The sequence below is a fragment of the Antennarius striatus genome, chromosome 5 (genome assembly GCF_040054535.1).
Source record: "Antennarius striatus isolate MH-2024 chromosome 5, ASM4005453v1, whole genome shotgun sequence".
Lineage (NCBI taxonomy): Eukaryota > Metazoa > Chordata > Actinopteri > Lophiiformes > Antennariidae > Antennarius > Antennarius striatus.
This window is the reverse complement of record NC_090780.1, coordinates 18,477,615-18,498,970: the sequence shown is the minus strand read 5'-3', so window position 1 is coordinate 18,498,970 and position 21,356 is coordinate 18,477,615. Positions and strand designations below refer to the sequence as shown.

Genomic DNA, 21,356 nt, shown 5'->3' with positions numbered 1-21,356 from the left:
TTAACAATGATGTAATTCACTGTAATATTTTTCTGTGTAATACACACCATTTTTGAGAAATTTCAGTGTTTATTCTGTGTCAAAGTATCACAAAGCATCATGGATCAAAAGAAAATTTTTGTTGATTTTCAATTATCTCTTTTTATGTGTTTCCTTCATTCTCAAAACTTCTACCAGAGGAAAGCACACTACTCCCTATCGGTTCAAACATAGTTCAGAGTTTAGGACCCTCATGCAGATATAAGAGGCAGCGCTAGTGAAAGTCATGGTTTTCACTACAGACCAGGGTATAAAGAAAAAAGACATATGAGCAATTCAAATCAGTAAAACATTATCCACACTAAATGATCCAAACCCAAACTATTAAGTTAACAATCCGAAACAATGAGCAGGATAAAACCACTCTGAAATGATTAAGCAAACAGAAAAAAATAAACCGTCTTAACTGTGGAAACACAAGGAAAACGCTGGAACAGAGGTTCACCTGGACTTGGCAAAGACAGAATAACACAGAAACATGAGAATGAGACACAACATATAGATAAATTCAATGGAATCATTTAAGTGGAGGGGGTAAAAGAACATAAAGAGGAAGTAACAAATACAGAACGCCGTTATGATCAGTCTGCCGACATCATTGAGGTCACAAATAACATCTCTCTGTGCTTTCTAGAACGATTGTGGCTGTATTCCTGTGAAACAACCCTCCTTGTAGGTATATAGACAGACACACACTGAGTATGTGTGATGAAAAATGTTCTGTCACTTCAAGGTTCAGCGGCACAGGAATCCCCTGGGGAGGGTAGATTAAGAATCTTTCAACCAAGCTGCAGGTCAACAATCACACTGTCAGTGCTTGAAGTGCAACAGCTGTCCTCACAAGCCCTGCTGTTCAATCCTGGGTCCACCGCTTAATTTATCCCTGCAATATTACTTTCCTGTTGTGATGGTGCTTCTGTGAACCTTATTGCAAATAAACCTCAGACATTTATAGGTCATTTGATCATTGAGGATTACATCACACTCCATCTCCAACCTCTCTCCAACTAGTATTTTCTGTACAGAACATTTTAGCTATCGGTGGAAATTGTATGTGCCCAGAAAAATAATTATCAAAAAATATTCATTTCATGTCCCATTAAGAGGTCGAGGAAAAACACTGATTGGTTTAATAATGGATATATGATGAAGCACTGAGCCGTTGAACATTTGGAAATTTTTCCCTACATCTTTGATGTTACGTGCTGAGTGAGGTCTTGCCTCACATATGATTCATCTATTTTCATGAAATATTCATTTTGAACTCACCTGTCAATGGTGGTAAAGCCATATGTCATCATTCATTCTTTTTCTGTAACAGGTGAACATCAATGGGCCGGGTTTGCCTGAATAAGTTTCCATTTCATCACAGGGAACATACAGTATATCATCATGTTTAAGTCAAATGGTTGCATTTTGGTTTTTTAATTTGTTCTAATCCATTCATAATCTTACAGCTGTATCAATCTATTTCTGACTCAATTCCATCCTGCAGGCTTCTGTCACGCAACTTCTTCCACAATCTGTCCCTGATTTTCCTTCTGTTCAGTTCTCCTAAATAATGAATGATAAAGTAGCAGCAAGATATAGCTCTGAAAAAATATATGCATGAATATATGTAAAAATATTACAATTTCAATTAAATATTAAATAAAATATGGTGTGTGAGGTAGGTTTGTGATTTAAAGCACTCTGAGGGGTCAGTCACACTAAAAAGGTGTTATATAAGTACAGTCCATTTACCACTCTTTCAAAATTCAATATGGTAATCTTCCAATTCAACCCACATCTAAAAAATCTCGTCACAATTTTATATTCTGAAGTGGGTTTTTTTGAAGAAAAAATGCGATGCACCAAAAGCAAATTTACAGTCAAGGCCCATAACAGCCATAAAAAATTATTTTTCTGCTGATTTCTTTTTTTTTTGTGATCAAATTCAGTTAATTATTCTGTCTTGTGTGCATTTACACAATTCTCTTCAGTTTTGTGCTGAAGAAAGAGGATTATGTAAATGCACACATACAGCACACTCAAACTGGCCAGGTTAAATTTAGGTGTGCGATTTCAGCGACACAGCAACAGCAGTCACTGAGACAAGATTGGAATAGTCATACAAGAAAAAACACTTTTAATACATTTGTTTGGCTGTAATTTTCAAAGTCAGTTTGCACCAACACACAAATTATAACTTTGATCTTATCCCATAGTGCTCCAAAACATACTCAAGCCAGTTCCTGGAGACATACGATGCCCATAGCATGGCAGTGGACGCTGTCAAGTGGAACCACTTCCATCCAAAGGTTTTCATCTCCTGCAGTTCAGACTGGACCATAAAGATCTGGGACCATACCATCAAGTAAGACAATTAGATGCGTAGAGTTCCTGTAGATATACAACTTGCCAGTGTCTATTGAAGCACAGCTCATTGGCCTACTGGCTGACATATGAAGAGGAGGGTGACATCTTGGGGGAAATAAATGAAATATTCATTGTGAATTCTCCTTGTGAGGTTCTAAGTGAAAAGAAGGAGCTCATGACTTCAATTTCTATACATTTTTTCCCCATTATAGAGTAGTTTAAGCCTTAATCAAGTAAAATTATTCTTCTCACTCAAAGACGATGGAAGACAAATGTGTGTTTGGTTACAGAAAGCAACTGCAATTTCAAACTGAATTTATTATATTAACAATGTCAGTAAAGCTAAAGTTGGTATTCAGTCTTCATTACCTTCTAATGCTTTTCATGGAATCAGCACAATTCTTCTTGTTTATTTGATCCCTCCCCCACTATCTCCTACTTCTTGTCAGCAAAGGCAGCTTGATTGAATAATGATAGTCATTATCCACCAATCATGAGAGATAGTTGGAGGATTTTTTTCCCAAGAATGATCCATAACATCCCAGAAATGCAGTGTCCTGAAGGAAAAGTCCTGACTGCATCTAATAAGATTTCACAAAGTTCACTACATTGCCAATAAGTGTGTCAAAGGTTTACATTGAAAGCTGCAACTTTGTTGAACAGTTATATACATTCTGGAACACTAATTTGATGCTGTCGGTCAATCCTGACTGAGCTGAGGGTTTTTTTAATCAATATTAAAACTTCCATTAAGTCCATTAATCAGTCAATTACCTCGATAAATACTGCATACACATTAAGATGAGCATGATGTATGAATCCTCATTGTTCTGACTCTGGATTTGCAGTACATTCAGTCATCTGAGGAGCATTTTGCACAGAATGAGTTGGAGGTCTTGCAGCAATGGAAGAACTTTCTGTTATCTTTGTACAAGTAAAGTGGCAGAAATTCGTCAGAGGGCATAGCGCATAATGCATAGACCTATGTTATGTGATTAAGGCAAAAAAAATGTCAGTGAAACATTTGTAAACAAATCCAAATAGCAGAAAGTAGATAAAAAATTTTAAATAATTATGTTTTTAAAAAATCACACATAAAAAAAAACTAATGGTGCAATCCAAGGAACAAAATAAAAAGTCAAAGATGAAAAGCTGCATACATGCAAACCTCACGGCACTTTACAAAGACAGGAATTATCAACCTGAAGGGGGAGCACAAAGACCAAATACAGCAAGGAGGAAATACCAAGAAAGAGGTAAAACTAACTGGGTAAAATAGAAGCGCATGAAAACTTCAACAGGATATCCATCCATCCATCCATCCATCTTCAACCACTTACCCGGGGCTGGGTCGCGGGGGCAACAGTCACAGCAGGGATGCCCATACTTCCCTCTCCCCAGAAACCTCTTCCAGCTCCTCCGGGGGGATCCTGAGGTGTTCCTAGGCCAGCCGATAGACATAGTCCCTCCAGCATGTTCTAGATTCTTCCCTGAGGTCTCCTCCCGGTAGGACATGCCTGGAACACCCCAGGATTTATAAAAGAAAAAGTCAGCAGTCACATGAGGGGACTAAACCTCAAAATAAAAGCTAACCTAAAAGCAAAAACCACAACTGGTTAAGTGTGGTTGACTATGCATTTCTGTTTGATCACTACCATCATCATCATCATCATCATCATTAGTATTATCATTATTATTACTATCCCATCTGACCATTGATGTCTGTGTGTTTTTCCAGCACACCGATCTTCACCTTTGACCTGAATGCAGCTGTCGCAGATGTTGCCTGGTCTCCATACTCCTCTACTGTATTTGCTGCTGTCACAACAGATGGAACAGTAAGCGTCCATCAAAGCTTAAACGTTGTTGCTCACATCTTGCCTTTCAACTTTAGGACTCGTCATTAAAAATTATGCTTTGATTTATCACAAATTGACATCACGAATAGTACATTGAAGTCTTCTATAAGTTTTGTAGCCAAAATGACCAGAAAGCTTTTAGCAGCTCTTTAAGAAAGTCTCAACAAGTAAATATTACAATTATTATATTCATATTATATTATATTCATGAAGGTAACGTTATTGCAGGGCAATTGTATTTGGCTGCGTTAGACTTACCAAGATGTTTCTAGTAAACTGGAAATGTTTTTTATTATTAAGACTAGAGGAAAAGACATTAGCAACTACAAAGCTCCCCAGTCAAGTATATACATCTGTCCAACTGAACAGTCATATGTAATAGACAAGATGCTGAACCCTGTTAGTACTGCTATAGAAAAAGTCACAACACAGACATGTGAAATGGTTTATAAGAAAAAGATGAGAGATAGTAATTGGGATTAAAAGAAAAATGTAGTAATTGGGTTAGGAAAAAGGAAAGAGATAGTAATTATCCTGGGGGTTTAGAAATACTATTGAAGTGGAAAAAGCAAAGGTTGAACTCTTTTTTTTTTAAAGGATAATGTTGACCTAGGATTTGAGGCAACGTCTGAATAAGTATTTTCATTTTGTGAATAGAATATCAAGAGCTGAATTGTGTCTAATCAAAACTGCAAATGGCAAGGCATTCATGTGAATTTGTGCTTATTGACGTACATTCTGAGAAATGTTGAGCTGTTCATTTTTTAATAGGCGGTGAGTTGTTTGTGCAATGGATTGCATAATTACATCCCGCGAAAGGAATGTAATGTAATGTTATTGTCAGTGTTTGTGTGTTCATTCTTGTCTGTCCAGCCGTCCGTTAGTCCACGAAATATCTTAGGAACCGTCGCAGATAAAAAATGAAACAAAAAGCACATTACTCTGGCGGCAAAGGGGATGGAAATGAGGTGATGACCTTGAGCTTGAGAAAACTAGGTCAAGGTCAAATTTCAACTTTTGTACACTCAGGAACCGGATAAGATAGGAAGACAAGGGAGAAGGCCAGTGTGAGTAAGGCCATTAGATCAAAGCTAGTGCTTTGATCTACCTATGCTTTGATTTAAAATTTTGAATTCAGAGACTGCAACATTCCACAACTTACCTTGACCTACCCTGAAAGTAGGTCAGGGTAAAGTACACGTCTGTTAAAAAAGTACACGTCTGAAAGTAAACGTCTGTTAAACCTGACCAATGTCTCCCTTATCAACAATATCTGTAAATGATAAAGAAAGTGAAAAAGATTCATTTGTTCCAGACAAGGATGCTGTCGGTCTGTCTCCACATATTTTCTTAATATGGCTGTGGGCTGTTGCCATCTGTTTGTATTCACACCACTCTGCTCCATGCTTTAAAAGTCCAATGTGTTGTGTCTGACACATTCCCAGTCCAGCGTGCACAGTAGAGTCAACTGACCATGACAAAGACAAAATGAAAGCCAAGTAATTTGAGAACACCTTATGTCACAGATTCCATCGCCACAATAGACACAATAAATACAGCAATTTACTCACAATTCTGCCCTAAGTCTTGAAAATACAGGAGGGAAGAAAAATATCACAGTTAAATTGCGTACATGCTTAAATGCAGAATAAAACCAGTGGCCGCTTAAATAATAACCATCATCTACATAAATCAATGCAACTGAATAACTCTGCTAGAAAGTATATAATGTGTCGATCCTTCATGTTGCTCTCATTATTTATTCTCACAAACTAGATCAAAAGCAGCATCTATTAAAAAACTCATTAAATTCTCATCAGTTGGCATGTATTTCAGAAGTAGAATATCTTCTCTGTCTGAGTAGCAGGAAAGACAAGAGCATAGAATTGATCTCAATCAAATCAGTGCGCCTTGTCATTGAGATTGGATTCCTCGACCAGCACTCTTTTCTGGGCCTCTCCAATATTGTTCTCCAAGGTCAGAAGAGTACAAGTTATGGAACCTTCTCAGTTTGGAGAGAAGTAGTAGTAGTCTTTCTGGTATGTTTCTCTTTACCAGATGAAACTTTTAGTTACATAGTTAGGGTTAGTTAAACACCCTACTTTTTTTGCCCCATTGTGGCAATAGACCTTCCTGGTTCCTTTGCTGTCTTCCAGGTATATTTCTTTTGTTTTAAAAGACAGTGTGTACTTCTCTCCCAAAGTCCAAAATAATATATTAGTTCCTATCCTCGATGCAGTTCCTATGACTCCATTCTTCTGGACAGAGATGTTGAATGTTGTACCTGCAATCTGCTGAAGCAAGACTTCCAGTTTGAGGATCTCAGTTGTAATGATCATATCACCTCAGCAACCACTTTGGTTTTCATCTCCCACATTTGCTCCAGCTACCCGTGGAACTTCTCAGCTTTCATGCTCCTCCTTTCTAATGTTACTCTTAGCTTGGATTGCATCATGTAAGACAACTGCCCTCCTCTGCCTCGTGTCAACCATCACTATATCCGGTTGGTTAGCCACTAGCTGTTTGTCAGTCTTGAAACTGAAGGGCTATAGAGTTTGGCTTTGTTGTTTTCAACCACTTTAAATGGTGTATTCCACTGGGAGACTTGGAAACTTCCAATCCACACTGACCACAGACACTCCTGCTCACTGTCCTGCCACTAGCAAGCTGAGACCGCAGGCCTCTTGGGTATGATTCTCAGCATATGGGAGGCATGGCCACAATGCATGTTGTGTTTTGCTGCGATGTGTCCAACTGTCTCAGGAGCATAATTAAACAGCATCCTGTATTTTGGATCCTGTCTACTGTGATAGATCCCTGTCTCTATGTTGTGATGTCATCCACTTCCTCTATCTACCAATAGTATATTCCAATGTGGGCTTGGGTCATCACCCCGTATTTCCGGCTCTCTGACACACTCTCTTAGCAATCCATTCCGGGGCCCATCTTCCTGATTTATTCATGGATGCTCTTTATTTCATCCCAGACTGAGGCTTTGTCTCTTCATGTCTCTGGGTGCTGGACTTTGGGTGGAACCCTCAATGCATTGTGGGGAATGTAAGTACTGGTACTATCTATCCCTTCCTGAGGCCAGTACAATCCCAGCTGAAAATCAATTAACTAGTGGATCATGTGAGTTCATGGCTTGGATCTTATTTCTCCATTGAGTGTCTCAGCACCCAACTCACCCTTTGGAGTTATTTTATATATATTGTATTTTGTTTGTCTTGTAGTTTCCTAGTTGTCATGGTGATTTAAACTTTAGCAAAACTGTACTAGAGGCTTGGAAGTGAAGCAACAAAAGTGATCACTATGTATACATTAGGCATTGAGAAACCAGACTGACACATACAGTATATTGTATCATGGAGCACTGTGTTCTTGCCAGTGAGGATGTGTAGCAGCTTAGTGCTAAGCCCTGACTGTTCTGACAAGATTCTAACCAGCCAAAGACGGTGGTATCAGGTTGCAGTCGGTTTTGTGTGCTACTGCACGAGAGGTTTCCATGCTCTCCCAACAGAACCAAACTATGATTGGCCTTTGTTAAGGTTCCACATTAGATAGCCTGGTGTAAAGCAGTTGCACAATATCAATCCAAGAAAATTATTTTAATGATACACACCAATTCCTTGTATTGAGTATGTGTGTGTGCCAGAGCTGCTGATGTGTCTTTTATTCACTTCTTCTGTCAACTGTGCCAAGCCACCATCAATATGAATTATAGAGCAATTTGCTGTTTCTTGACTCAGAGAACAATGGTTACAGCATAACCTACAGTTGCATCAGGACATTAAGTTAGATTAAATGTCCCATAGAAACTACAGGATATGTGCAGAGTTAATTTGATCCATAAATAGTTGTCCTAAATTCAATGAAGGTGTCAGGTGACCTTTCCTTCACATTTCATCATTGTCACATCTTGAAGAAATGACAGATATTTCCAAAATGCTCACATTCTCAGATGCGGGCACGGCTCATGATTTCAGTCTGAATATTTTTTCCCAGGATAGCAGATTTTTTTTCTTTTCTTTCAGCATGTGTCTGATGAAGCTTGAGTGACTCAGCGTAAGTTGTGCACTGCTTGACGTGTATTTACTATTGAGAACAATTTGGCCTGCTGCTGCCACTGTCACACTGCAAAATGTCAGGGACACAATGGTGCATGTGTTATGCGCGTCTGTGTATGTGTGTGTACGTGGATTCGTGAGGATAATGACTTGCCAGGCTGGCTGAGGTGTAAGAATGACACTTGATTGTGCCACTGCAAACACATCTCTCTTCGTTCTGTCTGTCCTTGCCTCTCCATCTGAGCCAATTGTTGAGAAAATGAAGTGTAAGGATGAAATAATGAGAGGTCCAGGCTTTGCCCCCTATGATTGGACTCTAGATCCATATTTGCTCTGTGTGAATCCCTGTCACATATTTCAGTTAGTACACCTATTTCAGTTTATGCTAGATTATTAGAGCTGATATTTGTAGATGAAACCGAGGCCTTAGTAATGAAACTCATTTAATACATTATACTATAAAGCATAAAACATAAATAATAATTTAATATAATGTGAGTTTGATCATAGACAGTCATTTCAACAAAATGTGCTCCATGGTCTTGCCAGAATTTTCAGTTTAGTCAGAATGCAGTATAATCAGACATGACTGCATTAAGGCTGATACATCCAAAGGAAAAACATCGTGCATAATGGCTGTTTTGACGGAGGTTACAGAAAGTCATACCCTCATATAATATGATAATTTCGTGCAAGACAGCACCATTATACACAGACAATGTTGACCCAAGCACAGTTGTCTTTCTTTGACAACATATGTTTTGAAGTGGTTGATGTGTTGTCTGAATGCACTTTGAATGTACGCTGAAAAAGAAACTGTCATCTTTTTCATTTTGAATGATGATACTCACAAAAAGCACACAGTGATATTTACCTTCGGACAGAAGCGTACACTCCCTGAATTACTTGGAGCGTCCTTCAGAACACCAGATGGTCGGGCTTGCATCCCTGTAGAGGCTTGTGCTCCACTGTACTCCCACTGAAATGAAAGACATTTGAAAAAAGATAAAAAAAATTCAGCCCTTAAAAACAGATTTATCATTTATTTAGGGGGGGTTCCTCTTTTGTTTGATTTGGGGTTTTTTTTCATACCTACAATCTGCAGTCAAACACCTGCTGATTCCATATAACCAACACATTAATTCATTTAATCATTCATCTTTTTTTTCCATTTCATTTCAGGTTCATGTTTTTGATCTCAACGTCAACAAGTATGAGGCCATCTGCCAACAAACTGTGGTGGCCAAAAAGAAGACCAAGCTGACTCATATTGAATTTAATCCAATCTACCCTATCATCATTGTGGGAGATGACCGAGGTTATGTCACCAGCTTCAAACTCTCCCCTAACCTCCGCAAGAAACCCAAGGTAAAAGACTTACATTTAAATCATGTCAGTTTATTGTGTCTGAAGCTACAGCCACATTGAGCCTGACTGTTTGTGGAAGTAAAGATAAACTCACTTTTCTAAATGCAGATTTTATTTATTTATTCTCCTGCTCCTCCCTTTTTTTGATAATATTTTTTTGGTGCAAACAAATGGAATTAATCCTAATTATCTGAACCAAGTCTTGATTATCTGCCCATTTGCATTATGTTCACTGTCTTTCATTCCACTCCACAGAGTCCTGACCTTTAGCTATTTTCAACATACAGTATATACTGAATATAACAACCGTATGGAGCTTACAATCTTCACCCCCTCCTTTCGCAGCTCATTATCATCGTTATTAAACTCCACTCTTTCTTTCTCCCGAGCTCATTTAGGTCAGATAGCAATTAGCCATTCAAGAGTCAAGTCTTTCTGATAAAATAATCACAGTATGAAAGGCAACTAGAAGGTGAAACTGAACACCAAATGGCATGCATGTCCTGCAATTTTTCCTTGAAATCACTGTGAAGTGAGTGATAATCTACTGGTGGTTCGGTATCATTTAAAACATAACCACACTCCCCTAGGCCTTAATGACACCCATGATTTGCTGTCTCTCCATCAAATTAATGATAAATGCAAATGCATAACAGGAGAAGAACATTATGTATTCAAAGCAAGTTATATTCCGGTTCGTCAATTCACAACCTATAAATTCACCAACGGTTCTGTTGCCAGTCATGACAATGGTTAATGAGCAGTGGAGTTATCACAGAGGGCCAACTCAAAAGAAGGCGAACCTGAATGGCACAGCACAAAAGAACCTCTGTCAACATTAAGTATTAATAATATGTCAGATAAAAGTGTCAAACCAACCCACTGAAACCAGCAAAAGAGTCACAGCAATGCAGTGATATAGCCAAAATATTGTCGCAGTGTCCAAGCAAACTGAATCTTAGCAATACATGTGTATTGTTCTCAATTATGTGAAGGGCAATCAGGAAGGCTCCTTCCTTTCTGTCATTAAATTATCTGTTTACGTGACCACTCACATCCTGTGGTATTTGGTCAAATTATTTTTTTTAGATCATTTTGAATCTCAGAAAACAGTGCAAACAAGTGCTTCAGAAAAAAGATGGAATTTCGGCCTGCAGATTTGGGTGCATGAAGTTAAACCTGCATGAACCTGCAGTCTTAAAGAGAAAGATAGACTCAACCATGAGGCAGCTCTGAAGATTAAGTGCTTACTGTCACTTTAATATAGTACAGAGTACATGTGTGTAAAAGTGGAAGACGGTAAAAGCAAGGCACATCCTGCAAATCTTTCCTTGGTTAACTTTATTAGTACTGTGGAGCCTTTTTCAACTGTCGGACAGAAGTCTAAGGTTTTTCTATAGGTTAACTTGTCCTGCATCTTGTACACAGCTAATTATAATAAGAATAGGAAAAGGAAGGCAAAGACTCTAGCCCACATTTGATACAACCCTATGAATAAGGTAATGTACATTTGCATCATTTAGCATTGTCTTTGCGTGGCTTAAATGTCCGTAACATTTTTGTGTTTTTCCTGTGGTACAGGAAACAGCAATGTGGGTCAAAATATCCGTTACATATTGTGATACACACTTGAGTTAAACATCTGTTCCTTTTGACAAGTGTGAAATGTAAATTTATGTAAGTAATAATATAATATGAAAGTTCGTTTTCTTCTGTTAAATACAATCATCTACAACATACATATTCAGAATGTTTAAAAGAAAACTAAAACTATGGGAGATCTGATGCATTGTCGGTTTATAAACTAAAATTAGCAGCTTGTATGTTGATTTGAAACATATGAGCATTCTGTGAAGCGTGTCCTGTTGCTGGATTAGCTTAAACTGTACACTACAATAGCTCCCAAAATGCTGGTGGCCCTTATAACATCACCAGAGCAACACAACAGGAGCACAAATAGAAATTGATTTATTCATCACAAATAAGAAATGCAAATTCCAACTCACGGAATGATTTTGTGTATTATTTGTACCATATTGACATGAATACTATGTTAATAAATGTTCATTTGAATTAATTATTACATTAATTTGAAGTCTTCTTATCCATTTTGAAAAAAAATCTTATCTTGATATTTAATTTTCATTAACCCTGCTGTACGTTAACCGACAACACTGGGCTTTTGATGATGTGGGGTAACAGACTTTTCAGTCGCCTCCTTCTTAGTTTCTACAATCAAAATGAGGTGATGTCAAAACAAAAGCAGTTTCGTGTCTTGTTTATTGTTTATTCACATTTACTTTACAGTTGTAGTATGTAAATGTTGAGTGCCTGTAAAGCAGACTACCTAGAATTATGGCTCTTACAGCACAGGTGAAGGAGCTTCCTGCTTGTATGAATTAAGTTTAACACTACACAAGTCTGTAATTTTTACTGCTGCTGTAGGAAAACCAGCAATAAAATTGTGGATCTAAGCCTAAATATGAATGCAGGTCTTTTTCATATGATTCTGATTTATTTCTGAAGTTAATTAATTTTAAATGCTGGTGTGTGCCCAGTCAGCGCTTCTCTTTACTGCTTTATTGAGCCATCCATCATAGCAGAGGTATTATGTTGCATTGAGATCGGATGCTCATTCGCTTAGGGAATGCAGCTGTCTGTCTGGAACACCCACCTCGCAGGATCTGTTTCATACTTCAAAACAGTTGCAGCAAAATATAAAAATACATTTTCTAAGGTTGAAGGGAAGAACTGGTGAGACGCCCTCTGCCATACTTCTACAGATTGTAAAATACTGTTATGCATAGGTACATAATATCACTTAAAGGCTTAAAGTACGTATGTTTTTAATTAACAATGTTCATGTTGTCATTTTTCCAGTGTTAAAATATTATACTTGAATGTTATAGATCAATAATATTTTTTGATTACTCCTCTACAGTAAGTGTCTTGATATACACTTCAAAAGCACAAAAACTCAGTTGTCGACTGCTTCTTTTTTTAATCTTTTCTCCAATGTGCTGAATGTGGGAACATTACAGTCAAATAGTAGTTTGTAGTGTTTATATTTTAGTTATAGTTTGGTATATAAGTCCTGTTAGTGCTGCATGTGTCTGTTAGTGTGGTGTATGTCTTGCGGTATGTCCTGTGATGTCAGTGTTTCTTTTTCTCCTGGTGTTTATCCAGTGTTATTCGTTATGTAATGCCTGAGCAGTGGATATATACAATTTCCTCCAGGATTAATAAAGTATCTATCTATCTAAAAAATATATTCACAAAAATGGTTGTTAAATAGATTCGAGATGATTTGGGCTTCATTTTGTTCAGTCTAATAGAACAAACATCGAAGGCTTACCTTGTTAAGTATTATTATAACCTACATTTCTGCAAAAAAATTTTCATACAAATTATTCGTTGCAGAAAATGAAAGTCCATTATTTCTATAGCAGATCTAGTCATTAGTAATATAATTATATAATTGTCCTAATTACAGTGGTACATGTGTGTTATTTGAGATCCTTAAGTCTCAACAGTTTTACTTCCTGATTGTGGACTGATAAATTCATGATGTTGAACTTGAAGATAGCATCAGGCTTCTTTATTGAAGAAAAATGCTTTTAAGTAGCTGTTATATACACACAAGAGTATTTAATGTTAGAACAAAAATAACAACACACAACAACGTACTCTTTGGAAGATCTCTAACAATTTACTCCTTCACAGCAGTACCCCTAGGCAGCAGCCCCATGTCTTCAAAGCGCTTTTCACAGTATGGTGGAAAGACATAACTATTTAGTGAAGTAATGCATTGAGGTCTGCCATTGGCCAAGCAGACATTTCTTTTTTTGTCTGATTATGTTGTGTTCTGCTCCAGTTAATTGACTGCCTACTGGGCTTATGGACTCCTCCAGCGTTTGGGAAGGTCAAATCATTTCTGACTGCTCTCCTTCTTTCTACATGTTTGTACGTAGGCCAAGAAGGGTCAGGAGCTGCCTAAGGGTCCAGAAGTAGAAGTGTCCAAGATGGAGAAGCTCCTCAATCTGTTGAGGGAACCGGGGCGAAGTTTGGTTTAACATTCGCGTCTCCTCCACTCAACTCAACAGCAAGGTACAATTCTTACTTTCATGCTTGTCAAAAAACAATGTCAACATAAAAGAGGAAAAAAACACATGTCTTTATTAAAGGTTTTTTCTTCTGATTTCTCTTAATGTTAGTTATTGACATTCAATTCATTATACATGTATTTATACTGCAGTATTTGATGCATGTTAAACATTACATTAATCCTCTCCAGGGATTTATTAAACCCATTCCATATATGTACTTTGTACAAGTTGTTTAAACAGAAAAGTGAAGCAGGAGACTTCCTACAAGTGAACTAGCTGATAAATTAGCGCAATAGACTGAGCATTTATGGACCATATCCAGACGACTTATTTGGCTGGCTTAGCCCTTCCTGGGCAGTCATCCACAGATGAGCTAGGAGCCTTTAAATACCCAGTGCATGGGGAGAACTTTGCTTTGAGTCATGATAGTGTCTCTGTTTATTCTTTTCTGTTCTTTTCTTTTTCCCCCTCTTTGTTTTAATGATTTCGTCCTTCAGTAAAGTATCATCCAGTCCAGTGCTCGTCTGGAATCGGTCGCTTTTCTCCTGCTCGCTCTTTCATTCTTTAAAAGGCTCCTCCACCATTTTTCTTGAAGCACTCTCTCCCTCGAGTGTGATTTCATGTTTTCTTAGATGTCATTCAATCACCTCATTTTTACACATTAACAACGTGTGACTGAAGATTGTGGTCATTTGGGAGGTACTGCCAGTACAGCTACAGCCCCTCATTCCTGAGGTAATGGGGAGCAGACTGCAGGGTTGGTCAAAGAAGTGTCTGTAGGTATTGCTTTTTCTCCCTTTCCCCAAATCAGATGATTGTGGTATTCCGTGGCACTATACATTGCTGTCTGTCATAATGTATTTTTGGTACTACTCAGTATTACTCTGATAACAAAAAGCCTGGAAGGTATTGTAGGTTTGAGTCTTTTACCTTTACAACATGCCCTGTTGAGATTGAAGCTGCAGGAAACACGATGCTCGTTAAGTGTTTAAATATTGATCATTTATAGTTGGATGTTGTTGGTTTCTGTTTCTGTTTACTACCTGTACAATTCCATATGAGAAAATCCCTCTGTATGTGAACATGGTGTGATCCGGTCCAGAAGGGAGGGTCATCATGCATGACCACAAGCCAATGTCAGTGTACAGGTTTTATTGCAGAGGAGACAAATCTCAGCTAAGTCTCTCTTGTCCTTATGTAACACCCTCGGCAAGGCGCTGTGCCTGACAGATCGCTGGTATTTATGAGTGACAATGACACAGACATGCTCCTCACAGACTGAAGTCCCTATTCTTAGCAGTAAGCTAGTTTTCTCTTTTTTTTTCAGGAGTATGGAATTGAAGTATATATTTAGAAACATCCAACAACAGTCCAGCTGCTCTTTGTGTACTGAACACATCGTCCTCTTTTCCTCTGTTGAACCTAAATCCATTTGTATGGTCCTTTTTCATCAAGCCCTCTGTGTGTGTATCTGCAGCCATCCACCAAGGATGCTGTTTAACAGGTGATTAAAATTCAGATGCTGACTCTATAAATGTAGGACAAGCCTGATTATTGCTTGTGATCTCTCAGTTCCTTCTTGCAGAGGCCATCAGCCATTGCTACATCTGGCTTATCCTTCTCAAGTCAGGAGGTCAACAGGTACTTTTGTTCGTTCATCTGCTGGGTTTCTCTTTCTCTCTGAACCAACACAGGCAGCCTCTCTGGGCTGGAGGGAACCCTGCAGGCTTGGTAAAGGATTAAACAGAGAAGAAATAGGAGGATTGCAACAAATGTGTTGCAAGCGATGGCCACCATTGCCGCAGTGGACAGTCCTGTCATGCTTGGTTCAGATTCCATCGTGAAGACTGGATTACAGTGTCCAACGTCGATCAGTTTAAATAGTAGAAATTACATTGGTTGCATGCTGTCCTTTGTTTGTTGTTAGGGGACATGTGAGAATGAATACCGGTGATTTGATTTAAGAATTATTGATTCAAATGTGTAGGATAATGAATTATCATGTCCACAGGTGGATTTAACAAACTGTTGTCCCATCAAATTTCATCAGCTATTGTGAGGCAAAAAAATCAACATGTAAAGTGTGATCAAAAAACAGAGGCATTCCTTGGCGCAGTGTGTTTTGCTGAAGTCTACCTGTGCTTCTCATTATGGAGATGAATGTCTAATCCATTAAGCTTTTTTTGGCTTCTTTAGAATGAGCTTTGCAATATTTTCTGGAAACGTTGATTCCACTGTAGCGTAGATCAATACAATGCATACAACTCCAGTAAATACCAGCGTCTGCAAGAAAGGAACAAATAGAACGATTAGGGATGAGTGAACACAAATAGGGAATGATTGATGATCTGATTTGATTAATTCTAATTTGTTTTTAAATTCTTACCAGCAAAGCACTAAAGCGGGTAATTATTAGCTAATTCTGCAACTATTTTGTGTCACATTCTTGCTTTAGAATCATCATCATTGAGTTTGCATTGTGTTTGCAGATCCGTAATTAAATTACGTTGAATCGAGTTATCGCAAGCAAACAAATTAAGCATCATTCCAGCACAGGCTATACAAAGGTTTTCCATTCAGACACTGAATGCAGCAGATATGAGCTCCATCCATACATCATGTATGTTTTCCAAGCTGTATCATGAGCACTGTTTTTACCTGTGTTACACATATACCACTTGGATGCTGTAAAATGTTTTATTCTGCACATTAAAAAATTGGTTTTCCTCTTAAAAGATGCTCATCTAGATTCTCCATTCTATTACCACAACTGTTAAAATGCACCGCTTTCTAAGTGATAATATCAGCATGTTTGTTTCTATCCCAAAGCCAATTCCTAAAACACCCACTGATTGTGTGTGATAATGGATTCCTCCTAATCCCATCTCTGTTTCTCCTGGCCTGGTCCAAGGCTTCAAATACACACCAAAAATGTGACTGTGCATTGCACTGCGCATTTGATTCACTAAACGCTTCAATTCTGTGTCAAAACAGATGCTGCAATGCTTTCCCCCACACACACGTTATCCACTTATTTTCCTCATGTGTACAAAGTCTGCATACTGTATGTGCTCTTTCTTTATATTCCTTCAGTTACATCTGTAGTGCAGGCTTATGTTAGTTTTATCAGTTCAGCCCCATTATTTTCCCATTTTAAAAAACAAAGATATGTATAAGTTTACACTGGACTGGCTGTTGTTGTTGTGAATGAGGCTATAGTGAGTGAATAGTATTTCGCAGGAGAGTGCTAATTGAGTCTCCTCATTTTAAGCACTCAAGAACAATCAAACGTTAGAGCAGTGCAGGTTGAGCTTCTGTGTTTTGGCACAACTATATTCTAAAGGTAGATTGATTTATTTATTTATTTATTTATTTATTTTAATGTATGACATATAACTCATTCTCATAATAATGGTCCTACACAAAAACGAAACCGCCATGAATTATCATGAAACCTCTCTGGAATGCTTTACTTTAAAAAAACAACAAAAAAACAAACACTTCAGCATCTGCATGCGGGGGACGGCACTATGGCGCACGGACACCTGTTATCAATCAGTCTGATCATGCTCAAGCAACGCTGCCTCAAGTCAGACCCTCAAAGCTGTAATGGGAAACAGCTCTGCCCACAGAATGTGACATGTGGGCTTGACAGAGTCATAGAGCGTTTGATCTAGCTTTTGGTGCAGCCGTCCACCCTCAGGTGGAGTGTGGGCTTTGCTTTTTTTCCCCTCCCAGGAACATTAAGGACAGCTATAATTCACCACTGAAAATTTAAAAACTTCTCCTGAGAGTCAGAGGTTGCAGCAATCACAACCAGAGATTGCATTTTCGTGTCATTGTTCAGTTCAGCGTCTACTGATGTCACATTGGATGAGCTTCAGATTGTCTCCACTCCTGCGTTGAAATATCAAACAAATTTAGAGTACTGACACATGCCAGAGGAAAGTCTTAGTGGCCCACTTACCGCACGGCAAGCAGTTTGTCTTGAATGAATAATTTCCCACCGTTTGGATCAGGCTTCCTCTATTCTCCGTCTCGTGTATAACAGTTTCCTCTTCGGTTGTCTAACAGGCTCTTTTCCTCTTCCCCATCTCTGCCTCTATCTGCCTCTTTCCCATTCCGTCTCCATCTGCTCCGCTGCACCCCACACGCACAACTGAAGACGAGGCAGGACCGCACACATAATTGTGAAAGAGCTCTCCAATACACAGCGTGTGTGCATGTGTGTGTGTGTGTGTGTGTGTGTGTGTGTGTGTGTGTGTGTGTGTGAGAGAGAGAGAGAGAGAGAGAGAGAGAGAGAGGGAGAGAGAGAGGAGGGGTTGTGCTAGTGGATGTCAGCAGTGATATCAAGCATAGGGGAGAGGGGAGTGGGTTTGGATGTAATTACACAGGGCTGCTGCTGCAGACAGTAGGGGTGTGTGTGTGTGTGTGTGTGTGTGTGTGTGTGTGTGTGTGTGTGTGTGTGTGTGTGTGTGTGTGTGTGTGTGTGTGTGTGTGTGTGTGTGTGTGTGTGTTTGTGTGTGTGTGTGTGTGTGTGTGTGTGTGTGTGTGCAGCATGTGTTTGTTTGTATAGCAAGGCTGCCTGTCAGACGTAAACAATGACATCCGGCTTGCGTTGCACTGCAGAGTATAACAAAAAAAAAAAAAGATTTCAACTGTTCGGCAATTGAGGGAGGAACGCTGAGCTCTCATGAGAGGAACACAAATTAAGGCTCATTCAAGGGAATTGTAGTTCATAGAGAAATTATACAGCCGGGACAAAGCAAGCTCACATAACCTCCAAAATTGGAAGTTGTCCTCTCCTGTCTCGGTCTCATTGTTGCTGCTGTTTTGTACTTCTGTCCCGATGCTGCTCCAGTTCCCTCCAGCTCTGCCCCCACCTCCTCCCATTCTGTTGACGATGCACAATCTGGTTTTTGTTAGTGCACCATGACTGGATGGTCCCAAAACCCGATAGGGAGGATTCTCATAGATGGTTATGAACTGACATCATCGCAAGGCTATAAATCATTTGAGACATGTTTGAACTTTGTGAAATCATTACATAATCTTACCCTTTAGTTCCTCGAGTGCATGCTCCTTACGTGGCTTGTGTCAAAGTCTATTTATCAGTGAGCTCCGAATGATCTTATTAAATCATCATCTTAGTTTCTATGTAATGAAACTCTTATATGAACTACTAACAATTAGATTTTTTTAATCACATAAGGATAGATGGCTGTTGTCCAAGAAGAAAAAGGCCAACAAGAAATATTTGAATCTCAATAAAAATAGGTAATAGAGATAACAGATTCATTGTAGTGGTAGGTTTCATCAAAATGTAGTGCAGTTGTCTCTAAGAATATATCAGGATTGGTGTCATTTCAGCTGCAGGTGAAGACTAAACAAGAATCTCATTTCACCGTTTGCTCTGGACGACTTTGGGAATTTAGACAACATGGTTGCAAACAGCCTGACTGACAGAGAGAGGAGACAAAATGTTGTGGCGTAACCAGAAAATTAAAAAATAAATGAGCTGTCATTTACTGTCTATATGAATGAGCCTTGTTGAAGCAATCACACTACTCCAGTATGGTTACCCACTGTCAAGGCAATCATCACTGTAAAAATAACACGTCTCATCGTAAACTTCTCAAATGCAAAGTGAAGGAGTAAATAACCCGTTTGTTCTAATACGGTGTTGTCATAAGGTGAACATTGTGTTCTATTGTGGTGTTATTAACATAAAGCTTTATTTCCAGGCAACCTGCTGTTAACTCTGATGTTTTTTATAGGAACAGCTTGCTCTGCCTTCGACTGGGTTTAATTCATCAGATGCTTTCCTACTAACATTGAAAATCACAACAATCCAATGGAAAACAAAGAACAGCTCCCTCTTCAGGCCGGATACTGGTTTATGTGGTCTGTCCAAACACAACATGAAGAATCTGCAGCTTTTTCATGCAGAAAATATAGAAATACTGTTTGCAATTTAACTATCAAGCATCTATTTTATTATTATTAGCTATTATTTTACACCTTATTGTTAAACATCAATGTTCAACTTAATTAGATTTCTCCCAAACTTGTCAAAAAAAACAAATTTACAATTTCTGCTAGACATAAAATGGCCATAATTTAGACTAAGTAAAGTAAATATTAGTGTAATACCACCTAAAATCCAAAATTTTGGGTTAAAAAGAAGCATTTGCTGAAACAGATTCCCATGCAGCTGTGTGTAGGCAGGACAAATTAAAACACTATAAGCGCTCATAACCTGATGGCAGACATGCATATTCTTTTATGTAGCTCTCCCAGACGACTGAAGAAGACCTGACCTCATTTTCATCTTTCATCTGGTTGCCGTAAATCTGAAGTCACCTGTGGAATGAATATTAAGATAATTGTCAAACTGTTGCACAGATCCCAGACCTTCTCTGAAATAAGTTATACCATCACATAGATATCACAAGTTCTTTTTTAAAAATATTTTTGAATATCCTTTGTCTGTAAATAAAAAACTGAGGCTATTGTTTTGTTCTATTGAAAGATTTCTTTGGACTTTAGATTCATATACTTTCTTCTCAATAATCCAAAGCCCTCTAAATGTAAAACCTAATAGCATGTCTTCTTAGAACAATATGACCTAAACAGCAACGACCTCAGTTAATTTCCATCCATCTCGGTTTCTCCTTTGCTTCCCACAGACAAGACTGATTGTATTCGCTCTGCAGTGCTGCTAATCTCCCGTCGCACACCACACACCACTGCGAGGCAGATATCAGCGACTGCTGGGAATGACTCCTCTGGCTGAAACACACCCGCACATGTCAGGATGATAAGCAAAACCTTTCCAAATGGAACTGAAAAACTGCATCAGGTGTAAAAAAAATCCTTTTCTGGGTGCTGTCTGGATTAAAGTAAAGATCTTACACAGTGCAAGATGGTAAAGCAGTGCATGCTTATACAGTATATTTAATGTCAGTGATAATAATTTTGCAATGACGACATCCTCCAGTGATGAATCACCCACACTTTACTGGTTGTCTTTGACAATGTTCTTTCCACCATTGTGTTTTCAAACTGCATCGGGTCACTTGTAATAGGTTAAGTATGGGAAATTACACCATACAGTTTCTATTATTAGTGCAAAATACAGTCAGTATACAGCATAATGTACTTCTCAGTTATTCTCTCTGTCAGTCAGAATCGGTCCAAGCAATAAAAGCTTTCCCATTCCATTGCCAATGATGTTATCAGTTCTGTGTTTGTTCTGTCTGTTATCTGTTAGCAGGATGTTGCTAACACTTTTGGACAGAGTTCATGAAATCGTTTGGATGGTTGATCATGTGGCAGGAAGGAGCTTATTAAACATGGATCTGGATAAGGGCAGCCTTTTAATGGAATAACAGATGGAATAACAGAAGTATATATATTTGACAAATTTATTTTGCCTCTGTAGCTCCTCACGTCTCACTGTAATGGTTATAGTTGTTATAAAGTGAATGGATGCAAGCTATTTTTTAGAATATTTCATGAAAACAACACAGTAAACTTAAAAATGTATTTTGAATAAC

The 21,356-nt window shown here is 38.4% G+C and overlaps 1 protein-coding gene across 3 annotated transcripts in view; it reads left to right on the top strand.

The window, feature by feature from the left end:
* Positions 1-20,989, top strand: part of dnai1.2 (dynein, axonemal, intermediate chain 1, paralog 2) — a 32,050-nt gene extending 11,061 nt beyond the window's left edge. Inside the window, exons 17-21 of one of the 3 annotated variants that reach the window (XM_068315359.1) lie at positions 2,247-2,395; positions 4,136-4,235; positions 9,506-9,691; positions 13,663-13,798; positions 20,487-20,989. In XM_068315359.1, coding sequence (XP_068171460.1) covers positions 2,247-2,395; positions 4,136-4,235; positions 9,506-9,691; positions 13,663-13,764 — 537 coding nt within the window. In that variant the 3' untranslated portion in view covers positions 13,765-13,798; positions 20,487-20,989. Of the gene's footprint in view, positions 1-673; positions 712-2,246; positions 2,396-4,135; positions 4,238-9,505; positions 9,692-13,662; positions 15,413-20,486 lie in introns of those variants that run through there. The other 2 variants (XM_068315358.1, XM_068315360.1) reach the window with 2 other exon arrangements.
* Positions 20,990-21,356: the final 367 nt, after the last annotated feature.